The sequence below is a fragment of the Mus pahari genome, chromosome 2 (assembly GCF_900095145.1).
Source record: "Mus pahari chromosome 2, PAHARI_EIJ_v1.1, whole genome shotgun sequence".
NCBI classification, from domain to species: Eukaryota; Metazoa; Chordata; class Mammalia; order Rodentia; family Muridae; genus Mus; species Mus pahari.
Window position 1 is genome coordinate 29,781,798 of NC_034591.1, and position 18,609 is coordinate 29,800,406.

The window sequence follows — 18,609 nt, forward strand, 5'->3', positions numbered from 1 at the left end:
CGTAGGAGAAATCTTAAGTTTTTCTCTTTGCAAGAACATGTCAGTTTCAGAGAGCTTCTTGGTTAGGAATGGGAGCCTGTGTCCACTTTCCCCTCTCAGTGTTGGACCCTGTCTGGCTTGATCCTATGTAGACCCTATGCATGATGCTGAGTTGAGGGGGTTGGGATGGTCTGGGAGGAGTTGGGGGAGAGAAAACTGTGATCAGAACATATTGTATAAAGTTATTTTTCGGGGTTAGAAAGTTGGCTCAGTAGAGAAAGTACCCAAGGAGCTGAAGGGGGCTGCAACCCTGTAGGTGGAACAACAATATGAACTAACCATGGGTCTGTGTGTTATCAGTCCTGTGGTATCTAGAAGACTCTGTTTTGCAGAAATCATCCATCCTCTATGGCTCTTAAAATCCTTCCACCTTCTCTGCTGTGTAGCTCCCTGGTTAGGAGTAGGGAGGTGGTGGTTGATGAAGACACCTTATTTAGGACTGAGACTTCCAAAATATCTCACTCTCTGCTCATTGTCTAGTTGTGCACCTCTGTGTTAGTTAGTTCCCATTTACTACAAAAACAAGCTTTTCTCATGATGTCTGAGTGAGACACTAGTCCATGAATTCATAAGAATATTTTTAGGAGCCACTTTATTGCTATGTTTCTTTAACAGAATAATATATTATTTGTTTTTCCCCTATCTCCATGGCTTATCCAGTCTCCGGTTCACCCTAGCAGTATCAGACATGAGTTTCGTCTCATGAAGTGGGCCTTAAGGCCAGTAAGAGGGTCTTCAGCTGCTCCCAAATGTTTGTGCCACTGTTACATCAGCATATCTTTTAGGCAGGTCACTGTTACAAGTTGCAGGGTTTATAGCGGGGTTGATGGTCACCTCTCTCCTCTGGGAGTGTGTAGAGTATCTCCTAGTACTTTGGACATGAGTCAGTAGCGGAGAAGGCTCACAAGGAAACCTGGACAGGTTGTAGGTATATCATTATGTTGATTGTGATGATTGTATATGCACTGTTTATATTTGATACTTGTGCAAGGATACAGTTTATTATACATTAAGCAAATTATAGGATCCTAGCATCTTTCAGCCTATCCTTTTTGTTTACTTAACTTCTAAAGCTATCTTGTAGGTAACAGCATAGGTTGTTTTATATAAATGAAACACGTGAGTGGAATTATATAATTATATATTTTTCTGTCAGACATTCTCACTGACAAGTATTGCATTGGTGAGAGTTATCCATAATGTTCTGTGCAGTTATAGCTTAGTAGTCTCATTCTTATATAATATTCTAGAGTATAAATACGTGGCCATGTATATAAGGCCAGTCAACATATATGTAAGTACCTGAATTTTTTATTTTTCAGGTTTTCTATTTCTGGGTTTTGGGAATAGCAGTTTCTTTCCATTTCATTTATAACCAGTTATATGAAGACAGTATTTTGTATATTAATTTTGAATTAATCCTTTGGTGAACTCTTATTAATGACTACAGTTATTTTTCTTCTATAATGCCTTTGGGTTTGAGTCATTTTAATTTTTAAGTTCAGAGAAAAAATTGACATCTATAATAAAGTAATTGAAAAAATCATCAAGGAAATTATTTTTAAAATAGAAATGTAGAATTCTTAGAATTTGAAATTTTTCATTTTTTTTTATCTTGAAATGTTCACTTTGTCAGAGTCAAGGTATTTTCTCTAGTCCTATAATTTAAAGAATACTCAAACTATACAATTTAATACAAAATAAAGTTGTAAATATGAATATAATTTGTCACCAGTTGCTATTTACATTACTCTATTTTTTCCAGTCTCTTAGCTTATAAACATCCCATTTCCTGTTCCTTATTTTCTTTCTCTGCTTGTCTCTAAGAAAGCAGTAGTATGAGAAGAAATGTTTTTACTTTCAATGAAAACATTAAAGTACACAAAAAGCAAAGGATGGAATTCTCTCCACGTTTGTTTTCAGATATTATTATTCCCTGTATCTTTCTTCTGGTCTTTCTAATGATTCCTTTCTTTTATCATTTATTTGTATGTGTACATATAATATTAGATGTCCATGAAATATTGTCTTATTTTTATCTTCTCAAAGAAAATGTATATATATGTTTTAATATACTGTTGCATATAAAATAACAAAATTTTCATCAGTTCAATTTACCTTTATATACCTGATATTGATGTTTCCCTTAATATGTAAAACTTTAAAATTTACTATTTCATTATTTCCTCTGTAATCATTTTAAATTGTATGTTCTTTCTTTAAAGGTCGGTTGTTTTAAGTACCTAGAAACTTGAACCACAAATTTAATCAGAAAATAATACTTTAATCCTAGCTAATCCACATTATTGACCTTCTGTGCCTGCAGCAACAACAATAGCTGAATGTCTCCTGTATAATCTCTGTGTAGACCCCCAGACTCACTGGCAAGGCTGAGCCGGGGGATTAACTGCCCTCCTTTGAGATGGTAGTTTGCTGATTTTTAGGAGGGGACTTCACAAGGTCTTGCTTAATCCTTACAAAGACAGGCTGGTTGTATCCATCTTGTCTAATTTGTAAAATGAAACTAGGTCAGATCAATTATAGATAACTGTGTCTTGCTCTGAGTGGCCTGCTTGCCAAGAAGATTATTAAAATACAAATTTTGCTGATCAAAAAAAAATTACTGTCCCTGTTGAAAATACAATGGGAATATAATAGCTCGATGGTGCTGTACTTCCATACTATCTTCATAGTATAGAAGATATAAATACAGAAACACAACTCAAGTATGTGTGCATACATGCAGACACTTAAAAGCACGTGCACATACATGCACACATGCACATTTTTTTTAACATTCTTTGACTCTATGCTTTGTGGAAGAGGTGAGATGTTATAAAGAAAAGCACTCGTAGCAGGAAATGACCCATCTGAGAGGCAACATCCTTGTGAAACACAGCTGGGCTTGGGCTGGAATATAGAATTGAAGTTGGTGGGGTTAAAAGGACAACAGATATGAAGCTCAGGGGTGACAGGTATGAGCAAGGATCATACTCTCCTAGTCTTGGAAGCTTTGTAAAGGAATGTGACTTCTATCCCAAGCAGGATGGGGCTGTCGTAGCTAGGGTTGGACAGTAGAGAGAAGATCAAGGTCTGGGCTTAAGAGAAAAGAGGAATAGATAGAAGGAAAGGTGATGCGTCTAGGTGAAAGGAGACTTGAGAAATGACAATGGCCTGAACCACGGTGGGGTCGGTGAGTTGGAAAGCTGAAAGTGGCGGCCAAAAATTTTTAGTTTGTGTTAGTGGGGTTTGTGGTATGGCTCTGTATCTATCAGTATATCCTAATTCTGTAACCTGTCTGTGTCTATAGCCTACCGTTTGTTTGAAAATAATTCCAAAGTTAAAGAACCAGCATTGTTTTTATTCCGGAATCATTTGGGAATAGTGACCTGTCATTACTTCCAGCTACTTTAATATTTTATTTAAAAAAAGAAAAAGGAAATAAATTAATCAACATTCCAAATGCTGTGTATATATAAAGCATCAAAAATAGGAAATTAGCTCCCTCAGAGATTCACTTCTGTTTTCATTTATTGTGTTTGCCAAAGCAGCTGAAAATAGAACGTACCTAGTGTAGTGTACCTAGCGTAGAAACCTAGGCCTCTGGCCTGTGAGCATCTCCAGAATCCTGCATACCCACACTCACCTGTGTCTACTCTTCCCTGAAGATCTTTTGAGGCAGAACTTGTCACTGCCGGCTTCTGTTGGGGTTTTCTGTTTCACCCGTGCCTGAGAGCGTGCAGAGGGCTGTCCAGGCTGCTTATTCTCCCTTTGAAACAGTCCCTCCGTGTTTCCTTGACCTCCAATGTCTACATTTTTTTTAAGATAGTAAGCCAATTGTTATTTCAAATAGACTATAAATTGGGATTTTCTGACATATTTTTAATTAGCCTTGGGTTCTGACAGAAGCTTTGCTCAGGAACATCATGGAAGTGAGGTCCATGTGACTCATTGCATTGTGTCGGGTGCACAGCTCCTATTCGTTATGTTTTTGGTGATATCCAACATCATCATTTCCTTAAGGTTATATGGACCAGATTCTCCTCTATAAAGGTACTTACTCTCTCTTCCTCATCATTTATCTATTAGTTTTAGCTTAATTAATCTTGGCTGAATTAATTATTACTGTGATAGCTGTTAAGTATATTTTTACTGCTTCTCTTTAAATCATTTGTATTGTACTAGAAGGAAAGGTTTCCTCTGATCATTGATGCATTCATTCTTTCATTTATGTATACCAGTATGGTGTGTTGATGTCTGTTTTAATACATTATAATGATACTATTGTTAGTTATTAATCTCCCAGATTGGGTCAGTCGAAGGCCCTACAATCAATCCCTCGCTTTTACTCTCAGTGCACTTTGTGCTAGTTGAGATGAGAGGTGACTGCAGTCATTCTTTACCCTGTTTGTAGGTGAATGGTGCAAGCTGAGCTCTAGTACCACTTGCTTCCCCCATGCCTTCTCCGCCTTTGCCTCCAACACCCTGCCTTTCTGGTGTGAAACTATTTTGGCAGCAGGATCTGTGTGACAGACCTCTATACAGATAGACAGACTGTGCATAGTTTCAGAAATAAAATACGAACTTGCTAATATTATAGGAAAACAGATAATTTGGATAACCAGAAGTAATAGGTTAGCTCCAAATTATTTTTCAAATTTTAAAAATACTACAGATTTGGAGAAAGCATTTGTAACTTGTTAATGTTTTGAATTTAGTTAAATCAATGGTAAAGTTACAAATACAGTGATGGCCCAAGGGAAGAACACTTGCAGAGTTCTAGTATCTTGGCCACTTATTATCAAATTTACTGTAACAGTGTAGAACCCAGTGGGATCTTTTCTCTCGTTTTAATACATAGTAGAGACCTTTCAGTTTTCTTAATGAAGTTTCAGAGTCCCCTGTTGGCTTCTTGTCCTTTTTATTCCACCTTTACACACTTCTGGGAGATGTTTCCCGGTCATGCGGAGCTGGGACTCCATCCTCCCTTGTTGCAGAAATCCTGGTCAAACCATAGGTTAGTTGCAGAAATCCTGGTCAAAACATAGGTTAAAGCTGTGCTTATTGATTTCTCCTTAGCCTTTTGTTTAGCCTCTGCCTTTCACCCATATCAGAGTGCTATTAATAAATGTATTTCCTTTAAGCAGTCATGCTACATCCCCTTCAGCTTCCTTCATCTAAACCATAGTTTCATCAGAATCTTACTCTCCTGTGCGCCACATTCCACTTGACCTTGGGAGCCTTTGCTGCAATGCATAAAATATGGGCCTCACTCAGTAAGGGCCTGCTGTAGCTCCTCTGTAGCACTCACTATATCGACGTTGAAGATGTCATAGCAAGTCAAATAAGCATGTTACTGGCCTTGTGGAAATAGTCTCACAGGAACAGCATTCAGCAAGTATAATGCCTATACCTACCTGATTCTATCTAGATGGTACTGCAGATGCGTGGAGTGACTTAGAGAAGAGTGAGGACACATGGAAACTCGTAAGGGGGCATTGGTTTCTATTAGGGAATCCTGATGTAGTGAGACTGAGGTCAAGGCATAATTGAGTACCTATTAGCAGATTGTGATTTGGTTTGTGGAACCTTCTAGAAAAAATCTGGTCCTTCTTCTGTCTCTGGCTTTCCACTTTGCAAGCAGGCAAAATACTCAGACAGCTCACATAGCATACCTCTTCATTCTCACTAGGGAATCAATTAGCTCTTAGTTAGCTGTTGCTCTTACATCTTTCTACAAGTTTGATTTTGTGGTGTCTACTGTTCTCAAGTCAAAGTTTCCAAGTCGTTAAAGTAGAATCTGCCAGCAGTCGGTCCCCAGAGTATGATCTGGCCACTGCTTTCTGCCCCATGATTCTTCTTTTGCTTTCCTGGGATCCTAGAATGGTTTTGGTTTCTAAACAAACACAAGGCAGCAGCATTAAGACCCTTCGGATGTCTCTAATACCAAATCTCTCCTGTTTAAACCCCTGAGGTCTATCAGCAGCAGCCTTGTTTCTCTCCTGCTGGCTTCAGGACGATGGAAAATGTCTCTAGTTCAGAAGTTTCAGTATTTGATTTAAAGATCTGTATTAACACTGGAGTTTTGCATAATTTGTAACTGCTTTATCTGTATTTTCAAGTCCCAGAACTTCATAGTTGTAGAGTTCTTGATTTAGATTACTCAAAAATTTCCATTTTTATCAAGGCCACTCCTGTGCCTTGCTCCTCATTTTCCTCTCTGTCTCCCCATCCAACTCTGTTCCTTAGTTGGGATTTCATGTGCTGCATGAGATAGAAATCTAACAGTCCTCTTCCAGTTGTTGGGACTATAGACTCTGACCCCACGCCTGACTCCTTCGTGAATTCTTATGGGGATCAAATGCCTTTTCTTACGTGAGACTCCCCATTATAACATTGCATATTGTAATGTGCAGGACATTATTTCGTAGTTGAAATTATATAATTGAATGACAAATATACCATCTTTAATAAAACTGAGTTCCCTTGCATTTTAAGCTGAACTCTAATCTAGTTATCACGTTATGCCATGTCATTATGTCTAATGTGTCTTTGCTTCTCATGTGATCTGATGCAGTGGGCATATTTAGTCATCAACAATTAAAAACATGATGTACTTTCAACTTTTGGGGTTTTTTTTCAAGATTTTTATTATTTTTTTTTTACATTTTACTTTGAATATGGATGTTTTGCTTACATGTATGTCTGTGCACCATGTGAGTGCCTGGTCCCCGCAGATGCCATAAAAGGATGATGGATCCCATGGTCTGGGGTTACAAACAATTGTGAACCTGGTAGAAGAACAAGTGCTCTCAGCTACTGAGCCATCTCTCCAGCCACTTATGTGTGTTTGCGTGCATGCACATGCACACTCAGGCTTATATCTGTGGAAGCCAGAAGAGGGTTGAGATCCCTTGGAGCTGGACTTAGAGGCAGTTGTAAGCCACTCAGTGTGGGTGGTAGGAATTGAACACTGGTTCTCTGTAGGAACAACAGGTACTACTAACCATTGAGCCATCTCTCCAGCTTAATGCTGATGCACTTTCACGAACTACTCTTGTAACTTTTGTGATCCAATAAACTCATAGTTAACATTTGAATTCCATTATGTATAGTGATCTTGATTAATATCTGGATTCTGGGGTCACTGCCACCAGTCATTATTGTGAGTAGCTCTGCTATGAACTTAAACTTTGAAAAGAAGACACAGAAGGGAAAAGGCTCTAATGAAGAAGCCTGTGAGTGTTGTAGCTGAGCACCGTTTTTACAGTATTTTATATGTATTATTCTACCACCACTGTGTATTGCCTCTCCTGTGTTTGGTGAAATGATCTAGGGAATGAGTTCTATAAAAGAGGAATGGTCTCTCGTTCCAGTTCACATGCCTACTGCATGGCGTATAAGGTGTTTACTAAACACCAAAAGGAGCCAGATTGAACTTGAACCTGATTGTAAGTACTGTTGTTTCTACTAGAACTTTCTTTGTGAACCTTTGGAGGTATCGTAGAGCGTTGACTTTGACTTTATCTTTTTAGTCTTTGTGTGATTTCTCTGTTGAGATGCATATTTTCTTTTCTTACTCTTTATTTGTTTATTTCTAGGTTGGTATACAGTTTGTACTTGGGCTTACAATCCTTCCTGGTAGTTAGAAGGATGAGGCAGATGAGTGACAAAAACAGTCTGTTGACAAGACCAGTAATGCAATGCAATGCAAAGCACTCCTGTGCTGTGTCTCACCCGAGAGAAATGAGCTGGGATGCTATTACATTAAATGTAGTTTGAAATTTTTTTGTCTTGGTTTTTGTTTCTTTAAACTAAGGGTATTAATAATTAAGAAATAAAAAGAATAGGGAATAAAGAAAGTAAAAAGAAGGAATAAATTATAAATAAGGGGGAAGCATATGAGAAAGTGGTTTGAAAATTAATAAAGAAAATGTCATAAAAATATACACAAAAATAGCGGTCACGAAAGCTTTATCAAGTAAAATAGAACAAAATATTTTTTAATCTTAAAATTGTTAAATTTTTAAAATAAAAATACAAAAATCTAGTAAAATAAAAAAATACCATCAGTTAGTATTTCTTTGTTGCTGACATGAATGTAGTCCCAGTACCTTCCTTATTTGTATCTGTAGCTATCTCTGCAGGTGGGAAGAAGTCTGCTAGTCTCCCTGTGGTTAAGAGTTCAACCAAAATGTCTTCAGTTCTGGGACAGCTCTCCTAAAGGTTTCTCAGTTGTCATATAGGTTTCTCCCTGGTACCTGTTCCCTCCCCCATCCTCCAGCTACAGCCTCCTCTCTGGCAAGTAGGATAATTGTACTTCCTAGGGTGGTTTTCAGAACCAAAGGCCAGTGCAGTGTCTGTTATTTTACCTTTGCTTCCAGGTTCTCTTTCCCTTTCTGGTTTTCTGGCACCAACCCTCAGCATTGCTGGGTCTGTCCATGTGTTTGCCAGGGGCACTGGCTTAGCCTGTGGAGGGAATAGGGGTCCTGGAGCGTGAGGATGTGGCAGTGCTAAATTTTCTGCTCTCCTACCCAGAGACTTGATAAGAGGTCTCACTGAGGAATGGTTTCCTTCTTGCTAGACTGGTGTTCTAGTAACAATAAGGCCCCTTAACGGAAAGCTGTATTCTTTTCTTCAAAAGACTCAAGTCTGTGTCCTGGGTAAAGACCCAACATTCTAGCTGGGCTGACTAAGGGGCCACTGCTCAGGAACCCAGATTTGCCTATTAATGCCATGCTAAATGAAAGGCCTATTTATCTCTTTAATGAAATAATGCCCTTTTCCCTCCCAGAATGCTTGCCTGCTGTTCATCACTGTGAGGTTCACCGAGTGTGCCCTCCTCTCTCCCTCTCAACTACTTACAAGTAGTGAGTGGCTTTCTCTCTTCTTCACCTCCAGCCACCAGCCTGCTGAGATCTATAGCTTTCCTGTCCTAGACATTTTCTTTTAAACTACAATAAAGTTGTCCTCAGGCTTTCTATTGAGCCACTCTTCCTTTCTTTTATTAATGAGACTGAAAATCTCCAGAGGTGATCCTAAAATCTTCAGTAACATGTGGCATCCCAGGTAGGGTTCTCACACGCCCTGGGAGGGAGAGATGTATAACTGGCAGCAGCTCGTTCCAGAGTCTCCATTCCCCACAGGGATCTCCTGTCTGCAGCAGTCTTTGCACTTAGCTCTGAAGGCTTTCCTCCTGGCTTGGGTTTTCTGACCCAGAGCTGGCAGAGGTTAGTTCTGCCTCCCCCCCCCCCCCCCAGTGCTGTGAGCTGAATTCCGTGGTCAATAAACCTCGCATAGAGTGGTTTATTGTTTTATCTGTTTCTTTCCTGTAAGTACTGTGACCCTTTTTTGCGGTTTCATTCTTCATTTCTTTCTTAACCCCAGCTCAGGTGTTTCCTTTCAGATTCAGGAGGGCTAAGGATGTGATGTTTATCTTTTTCATCACCTTGGCTAGCTTAGAATCCATTCTTCTTGCCTACAGCCAATTCAACAGATGTTTGTTGAACAGTCACCAGAATGATGTCAGTATCCCAAGGTATTTTATCCATTGCTGATGTGTCCTTCTAATAATTTTAGTGTGCTAATTTAATATGTTCTTTTGATTTGTCTTTACGATTTAGATGCTTGAACTTTTACTTACATTTCTTTGCTAACTGCGTTCCATTCTTCATTGCTTATCTTCTCCTGTTCATGGTTCCTTTAGGTTATAATGTTTGTCGACACACTGTGACCAGAGTCCTGGGCATGACATGTATGGAACAGTTAGGATTGCTTGGCTCTATATTCCTTTTTTCTTCATTATGACAGAAAACATACAGATAGACTGACAAAATTAGAAAAGATAAGAAGAACTAAACTGAACTGTAAGAGACCTGGATGTGTACTCAGCTAGGTTGGATACCTTAACTCAAGTTTTAAGACATAATGAGGAGTATGTGGTAGAAGCAAATGGCACCTTTAGCAGGTGTGGGTCCTAATAGATCACTGTTGAGTGAATTTAAGGAAGCCTGCCTCATGTTACTCCTAGAACATGTATGACATCCCTCTTATCGTCTCTTCCTGTTCAACATGTTATAACAAATACCATGAACTAGGTAACCTATTGTCCCGCGCTAACCGTCTCGCCAGCAAGAACGACGCGGCACACAAACAGGATCCTTCTGCAGCAAAGCTTTAATGCTCTTGAGAGGGAGAGCATAAGCTTCCAACAGGCAAAGGGCGAAGACGCCGAGTCCCCAAACCACCTCCCTTATATAGGAGATTTGTCTCGCCTCGGACGTGGCAATACCTAATAGGCCAAATCTGGGTCACACGAGGTGACGTAGGAAGCGAGCACTTTGGCACGGAGAGCGGGGAAACGCTGGCGCATGCGTGGTGAGGTTGTTTATCACCTTCTGCAGGCGGATGTCGGCGCCATCTTGTAACGGCGACATGTGAGGCGGCGCCCCACAACCTATGAATAAGAAAAATCTTATTTCTCAATGCTAGAGACTGAGAAGTGTAAAGTCAAATTGTTGACAGATTTGTTGTCTGCTAGGGTTTGCATTATACTATGCAGGCCATATAAGAACATTCTCTCGTGGTGGAAGCAGAGAACAGTAGCCTCTTTGGCCCTGTCTTAGATTTCCCATTGCTATAAAAAGACACCGTGACCAAGGCAGCTCTTATAAAAGCAAACGTTTAATTGATGCTGGCTTACAGTTTAGAGGTTCAGTCCATTATCACCATGGCAGCATGCAGGTAGACATGGTGCTGGAGAAGGAGCTAAGAGTTCTGCATTTTGATCTGAAGCCAGCCAGGAGGGGACTGTCATCCTCAGGCATCTAGGAAGAAGCTCTCTAAGCCCATCCCCACAGTAACACACTTCCACCAATTAGGCCACACCCACTCCAACAAGGCCATACCTCCTAACAGTGCCAAGCACATTCCCACCACCACAAGCCCCTTGTAACAGTGTAACCCCTTTCATGAGCACTTCACCCCCATAACCCAGTCAGGGCCTTACCTCCTACTATTATCACATTGGTGGAAGGGGTTCACATTTGGATTTTGAGGGAACACTGACATTTAGCTCAATGATAGAACTGAAGAGAAGACAACAGGTACTTGACATAGGTAGGATAGCAGTGACACCTACACTTAAAACTACAGCACTTCCTTCCAACTCTTTACCTTAGTACAGTTAGTGTTTGTCATTTTCTCTCATTTGATCCTTGTAACAGCCACCTTGTGTAGTATCACCATACCCATTTTTCAGATAAAGAAATTGAGGTTGAAAGAGCTTAAGTAACTTACATAAGGTCTTGAAGTAGTAAACGATTTGGGAGGAGCTCTGACAGATTTCAAAGCCATTCTCTGTCTAGATTTCCAGACTGCCTTGTGTAATGAATGTGACTGAAGATTTAAACAGAGCTAGTGGTGTGGCCGTTCCCCTGTTCTTCCCACTACATCACTTGGTGAATGACTAATATGCAAACACTCCCAGGCGGTATTTGCACTTTAAAAGCAGTGCTCATTAACTCTAATGAATCTCTAATTGGTAGAATTGGTTGCAGTGATATTTTTATTTTTCATCTTTTTCCAACATATTAGCTTTGTGAACTAGCATACTAAGTAATAGGTTTCACTACAGCCTTTTCATACATAACTTTGCTCTTATTAGTCTCCCTTCCTTATATTCCCCCAGCACACAAACACACAACACACACACACATATTGCTTCATTTCCCTCTTCTGTTTCCTCCCTCAAAATCCTCCAGTCTATCCCCTCTTTCAAATTTATGGCCTCTTTTTCTTTAATTGTTACCTGTGTTTGTAACATGTGTCTGTATAGTGTTACTTGTGTGAACTCGCTTGCAGGGTATTGGATGTGCTCTTGCCTGGGGAAGACTGTCTCTCCTGCTTACAGCTTTCCTCAGCTGCCTGTAGTTCTTTGTCTAGGGTTGAAGCCTCATGAGACTTTTTTTCTCTTGTTATTAGCATGTCTGTTGGTGTCATCCTTGTTTAGGTCTTGTTGGTTAGAATTCATGTGTGTAGCTTATGTTTCTAAAAAAGACAATTTCACAATAGACTTCCTACTCTTCTTGCACTAAAATCTTTCTTCCCATCATCTGCAGGGATCTTCAAGTCTTAGGTGCAGTTGTATTGTAGTTGTATTAGTTGGGACTAGACTGAAAAACTACATTTTTATGGGTTGTCTGTTGCAAAAAGAAGTTTCCTTGATTAGGGGTGAGAATTGCACTGACCTTAGGTATAAGGTCAAATAGTTATATAGTTAGGGATTGTGCTAATTTAGTCAATTGGTTTTATGTCTCTGGGTAGTTGGCTAGGTTTCCTCCCTGTTCTTGAGCTAATTCACTCAGTGTGATCTCTCTAGTGGTACCTACTCCTGTCTCTTTATATGGAGGCAAAATGCAGTTATGCCCCTATCAGTCCAATCCTAGTTCTTATGAGCTCAAGGATGTGCTAGTAATGACAATCCTCTTCCCATATTAAGTATGTCCAATTGAGATAAAACCGTGATAGCTAGATATTAAATCTTATGTTGAATAATGTGGTTTAAATCAAGACCACCTCCTAGTGGCAGGATATGCTGAGTTGGGACGGCTTCCCCTACTGGGGAGAGTGCAGTGGCATATTCTCTATGACTGTCTTTTATCAAGAGAAAGTAAAGAAAGGGCAGAACCAAGTAGACCTAGATCTTCCCATACTCACCAATGCACAGAGAAATAGTAGGGCATAAGGATCTGTTCCTTCAGTTACCTACCATCAAACCCTCTGTACTAGCCTCCCTAGATGGACTACGGGAACATTGGGTCTTCTTCCCCATGCCTGCAAATTTCTCTGCTGTCTACCTTCCCTTAGGCCTAATGCTCACTTTCTTATGTCATTTTTCCTCTCCCACCCGACCTTCTCCCAATAGAATTAAGGTCATGGTGATACTCTAATGACCCTCCCTTTCTCATCTCCTTGAAGAGCTCAAATATTTTTTTTCTTTTAATCCCATAAAATGTGCAGTGTACATATTTTCCTCTACAATGGGGATTAGTAAACTCTCCAGCCTACCAGCTGTTTTCATAAATAACATTGTCTTGGATCTTAGCCACTTGCTAGCTCACATGATGTCTGTGGCTGCATTTGGCTACAGTGGTGGAGTTGTGAAGATGTGACAGAGACCATATGGCCTCCGAAGCCCAACCTGTTTACTATCTGGCCTTTCGCAACGAAAATTAGCCGAATTATTTCATATTAGTTCTCTAAGATCACAATGAGTACTATTGGTATTTGTAGCCTTTATCATTTACTGAAAATAAAATCTATACTTTTAAACAAAGAAACTAACACAGTTATAGTATATGAGGAATTTTGCTTATGCTAAAACTTTAAAACTTCTGGAAAAACACCAAGGGCATTGTATATTTGCTTTAAAAGGCCATAAGGAAGGACAGAGGCTAACTCTTATCAGAAGTAGTCATCATTACCACTGGAAGAGAAGAAGACGCATAATGCTTGGAGCCTAGTGCCACAAGAAGGAATGGAGAGACTGGGGTAGAGGGGAGTGGCCAGCACCAAATCCTGACTTCAGAGCTCCCTTTCAGAGCAGTTGGCTCTTCACTCCCTGGACCAGCTCTGGAGATGGGTTCTCCTGACATGTGCATGGCTGCTGTCACTCACTCACTGAGTGGCTCTGCCCTCTGAGCTTTACTTACAGAGGGAGGGGAGATCTGACCATACATGATAGGCAGTCTTCAACAGTTTTACCAGAGAGAAATCCACCAGAATCATCATGATCCTTTTCTTCCTTCTAAATGGCTGACTTAGAAATGAGTTGTAAAGTATAAGCGGTGTTGCTAAAGTACCTTGTCTTATATTTCTCACATTTGTTTTTATTTATTGTTCTGTTATTTCATCTCTTAAGTGGATACAAAATAATTGAATTTTCACCATGATAAAATTATTCAGTTGGGAGAAAATTCAGAAGCTGTATTTCACCGTAACCTGTTCTTTCCCTTTGTTGTATTTGGCTTCATCTTGTGTCTTTGTCTGATGCACTGATCTTGCAGATGCCAGTTGGTCTGTGATGAGTGACCATCCTACCTGAGCCATCACCCCAGTGGCGTTTCCCCCTTGCTTCCAGGCCGATGTGTTGTGTGTTTTCAACAACAGTGACTCATAACCTTTCCTGCTTCCCTGGCAGTAGGGAGAAATAGAGAAAATGGCTTGTTCTCACCTTGAAACAAGAAAATGGCAAAGGAAGCATAGATTCTGTCCTGGGTAATTCTAGCAGTATGCAGTGTCAGTGTGGCTATGAGTGAAGTGATAAATTGTTTAAATGAATAATCTTTTGTAGAGTAAGTAACTTTTCCTGAGTTTTTCCTGCTTCCTTAAACATTCTGTTTGGTTTTGGATGTGCATTGGTAACAGGGCACAAGCATTTGTATCATATGGCTCCATGTGCTGCCATGCTCATATCTATAATTAAGTAAAGTAAATATTCCTTGTGCTCTGGTTTCTGCACTTACGTATTGTCAATGAACAATCACTATAAACAGCCACCTAGAAAGTCAATTGGAATTTTGGACATCTTAGATTACAACAATAGGTTGATTTAATTTTTGTCTTAGCAATAAAATTATGACAATTATATACAGACCAAATTTGTAAGGGTTTTCTTTCGGTATGATTTTTTAAAAATACTATTAACTTTTTTTGAATTTAAAAATGATCTCACAATTATATTACAAACAAAATATTAAAGTAATATTTTATAAATTTGTCTTTTAAATCTCACAAATTTTAGACCGTATGTTACATGTTCAAATACAGTTTTTACCAGCTACCTTTAAAATGTTTTGCCACAGATTCATAGGTGAAATACTACAAAGAGATTGGATGTCTGTTTTGTCACTAAGTTATAGTATATACAAATGGAAACAGACCTGATAGACTAGAATGTCATTGATTTCTCTATATTGAAACACATGGAGACAGTATCTATCATCAGAAAATTTAATTGTCTGTGGTTGTCAGATATAACAAGGTTTGTTTAGTTCTGTATAGCTTTCAGAGCCTTTTCCTTAATTGTCATCACTGATAAACTAAGCTTTTGTGTTTCATAAGGAAAAGTTGACCTTGGAAAGCTTTCCGTGCTCTGTCTCGATTGCTGCTCATGGCATTCCTTATCATCAGCACAGTCCTTACCTGTGACCTCAGTCAGCCCTCATCCATACGCTTCATCAGTTCACTGTTCTGTACAGTCTTAAATTGACCTAATTTTATGGGAAGAACAATTTACAAATTACTAAATTAGTTTCTGATTATGCTTCAGAGAAGTAGGCTAATTGGGTATTACTGACCATGTGCCAATCACCAACTATTAGTAATTAGCAAATTAAGGCAGGCCATTAATAACTTGTTATGATTGTACTTGCTCAACTGTGGATCTAGTCTGTGTCGTCTAAGTCAGCCTGCTCCACGTTAATTTAGCAATGGAATCTAGGGAGGCACCAGACTTAGAACTCGTGGTACTAACCGAAGGCTCCTTATGTGTTTGTTCAAGTTCTTTCCTGCTGGGAAGATTGTCTTCTATTGGGTTTACTGTCACACAGAAATATGTATATCTACTTTAATCCACAGGGACAAAAAAAAAGCCATAAGGATTAAACTTTATGAAGACAAGTTTGGAGGACAATTATTCTTGTCATAAAGAAATTAGCATTTTAAAATAGTTTGCGAGTCTTTAAGTCATAGCTTTCTTAATTAAAATGTGACTTGATAAACACAATTCAAATTGATGTTCTTTTTTCAGTGTAAACCTGTGTAAAGCAGGATACATTTTAGTGTGTGTTTATGGAATGATTCATGATATCTGTGTAAAAATATATTTTCTTACTCTTTAAAATTAATTTGTTTACTTTGTAACAAAGAAAGAGTAGTTACTTCCATAGCATGAAGCGTACAGTACCAAAAAACACTGCAAACAAACCCAAGATAATTGCCCTTATAACAGAAAAAATTTCCTCTGTCTTGTAGGAGATACAGCAAATGAAATGAGATGTAAAGCTTCTGAAGCAGAAGGCAGCCAGTCTTTGGAGGTAAGGAAAGTGCAGTGGGAATCCAGGGGATGCAACAGAGGGATCTGCTTGCAGAGTCTCCAGCTGATTCACAGCAACAACTCACACAGAGAAGCCAGGGTCAGGGCTAGCAGCGCTGAGCTAGCTGCCTGCCAGAGACTGCCCAGCTCTCCTGGGGTTCCTGCATCGAGAAATGAAAACCTTTGGAAGGAGGTGAAGAAGAAGAGAGGGATGGAGAGAGGGAGAGAGGGTGGAAGGGAAAGGCAGGAAGGGAAATTAAGAGGAGGGGGGTGTTAGAAAGAAAAATAGAGTTCTTGAGTTAGAACAGTCTATTTTTGAGTGAATTTTGAGAATTCTATTGTCTTACTATTTGGTCTAGCATCAGACAATATTTCTTGACTATTCTGGAGAAAAACCAGTTTTATGTCTTCTTTTTCCCTAAAAAAAGTTGTTTTCTCCTGGAGGGAATGTTAGTATGTTAGGGTTCTCTGTGCACAATGTATTAATAGTATTTAATCACTGAGGTAATTCTCTTTAAGACTTAGGGGAATGTTAGGTATTAGGTGGAAGAGATAGGCGCGATTTTGCAGCTTTCCACACAGTGACTCTTCCCACATCTCCCTGCAGCACAAAAGCAAGTGCGTCAGTGAGGTCAGGCTGTGCCCTATCTGTTTCAGCACAGGATCCAGAGTGTGTGCTCAAGAAGATTGTCAAATGACTACATTAATCACAATTAATTAATTAATTAATTAATAAGCTATAAGTAGAAAGTTGCCTTTATTTTAAGGGATTTTTTTTTTTTTTTTTTTTTTTTTTTTTTTTTTTTTGGTTTTTCGAGACAGGGTTTCTCTGTGTAGCCCTGGCTGTCCTGGAACTCACTTTGTCTCACTTTGTAGACCAGGCTGACCTCAAACTCAGAAATCCGCCTGCCTCTGCCTCCCAAGTGCTGGGATTAAAGGCGTGTGCCACTACCGCCCAGCTATTTTAAGGGATTTTTTAATAGTTTTCACTAAGCAAATTTTATAATCAAGGGAAAACCTACTTAAATTGATGAATAGGAAGAAAAATCATTTTATTTTTTCACTTACCTGAATTTATTCTTTCATTCATTCATTCCACAAATATTTACTAAACAGTGACTATGCCTAAGACACAGTACAAAGAACTGGGTAGATAATGATGAAAGAAATGGATACAGAAAGAAAACTATCTACCTTGTACATTAAAGCACCTTGATCTCTTCAATTTTACTTCACGTCAAGCATAGAGTGAGAGCTAAGTGTTGACCATGTATAACCTCTGTGATTGGAGTAAAGCACTGGTGTGTTGGAGGCTTAGAAAATAGCCACCATGACTTTGTAAGTTTTAATTGCTTAGTGTCTTTATCAGGCTACTGTTAGAAAGTGCCATACTGAATACTGGCTTACAGACAGTAGGAAGTTAAGTTCCAGACCTGGAAACCTCAAGATCAAGGTGCTAGCAACTTTGCTATCTGATAGAGCCTGCTTTTTTAGATCATGGGTGGTTCCTTCTTGTGTCATCACATGGAGCTTTGACCTTCACCCCTTATTAAAGGAAACAGTCCACCTTCTGAAGGTTCCACCCTCACGACCTAATTATCTCCCCAAAGCCACATCTCTTAATGCTATTACCTTAAGATTTCAGTTTCCACATGTCAAACCAAACAGGTGGGAGTGGGGGAACTGTAGCATATTACAGGATGTACTGGATATGTCTGTAGAGCTTGACAGTTTGTGGTTGCTGTTAAGTTTGCTCGTCAGTATGGAGTCTTCCAAGGCTTTAAGGAAGGGAGCATTCAAAGTCACCAGGGAATTGAGCTGGCTCATTGTCAGGCTGTGTTCTAGACTTTCCCTTAGTACCGTAGAGCCAGTATACATACTTGGATAAGTCAGAAGTGCTGTCTGAGCAATGGAACAGCCAATGTTCACCATCAGAGAGCACAAAAGAAACAGGGTGCTACAGAGGAAACCACATAGTTAAATCATAAGAGGCTATCTGTGGTTTATCATAAAAAAGCCAAAATTATTTGTCTTTACCTTAAATGCCTAAAATAAAATTCTTTATTTCTCTTCTTTAAAACCCCAACAATGAAAACGTTGCAGTATAGTCTGTACTGCTTATACCTTCATGTAGAACAAATCTATTATCTAATCTGAGAGTTTTAGGCTCTGGTAAGAGGCTCACAACTCGCACAGTGAGTGTAGTATGTGTGAGCCTATGGCCCTGAGTATGGGCCTGTCTAGTCAGCTGACTACATTTTACTTATATCTAAACATTTCAACCTTCACTTGACCATGGAGAGGTCTACTTGTTGATTTTTGCAGCCCCAAAGCATCTCTGTCCAGGTTTTCATCATCTTGACATATCACCATTATCTATGGCAGGTGTAGAACTGAATCCCCAAGGCATCCTTGGCTCCACTCTGTCCTTCACATTCCTTTTTATCCCTTTCATGTCTTGTCATCTTAGCCTC

At 39.4% G+C, this 18,609-nt stretch overlaps 1 protein-coding gene across 1 annotated transcript in view; it reads left to right on the forward strand.

The window, feature by feature from the left end:
• The window catches only part of Umad1 (UBAP1-MVB12-associated (UMA) domain containing 1), a 171,078-nt gene that overhangs the window by 96,335 nt on the left and 56,134 nt on the right, over positions 1-18,609 (forward strand). The window contains exon 3 of the mRNA XM_021190065.2: positions 16,075-16,136. Within this exon, the coding sequence (XP_021045724.1) occupies positions 16,075-16,136 (62 nt within the window). The remainder of the gene's footprint in view (positions 1-16,074; positions 16,137-18,609) is intronic.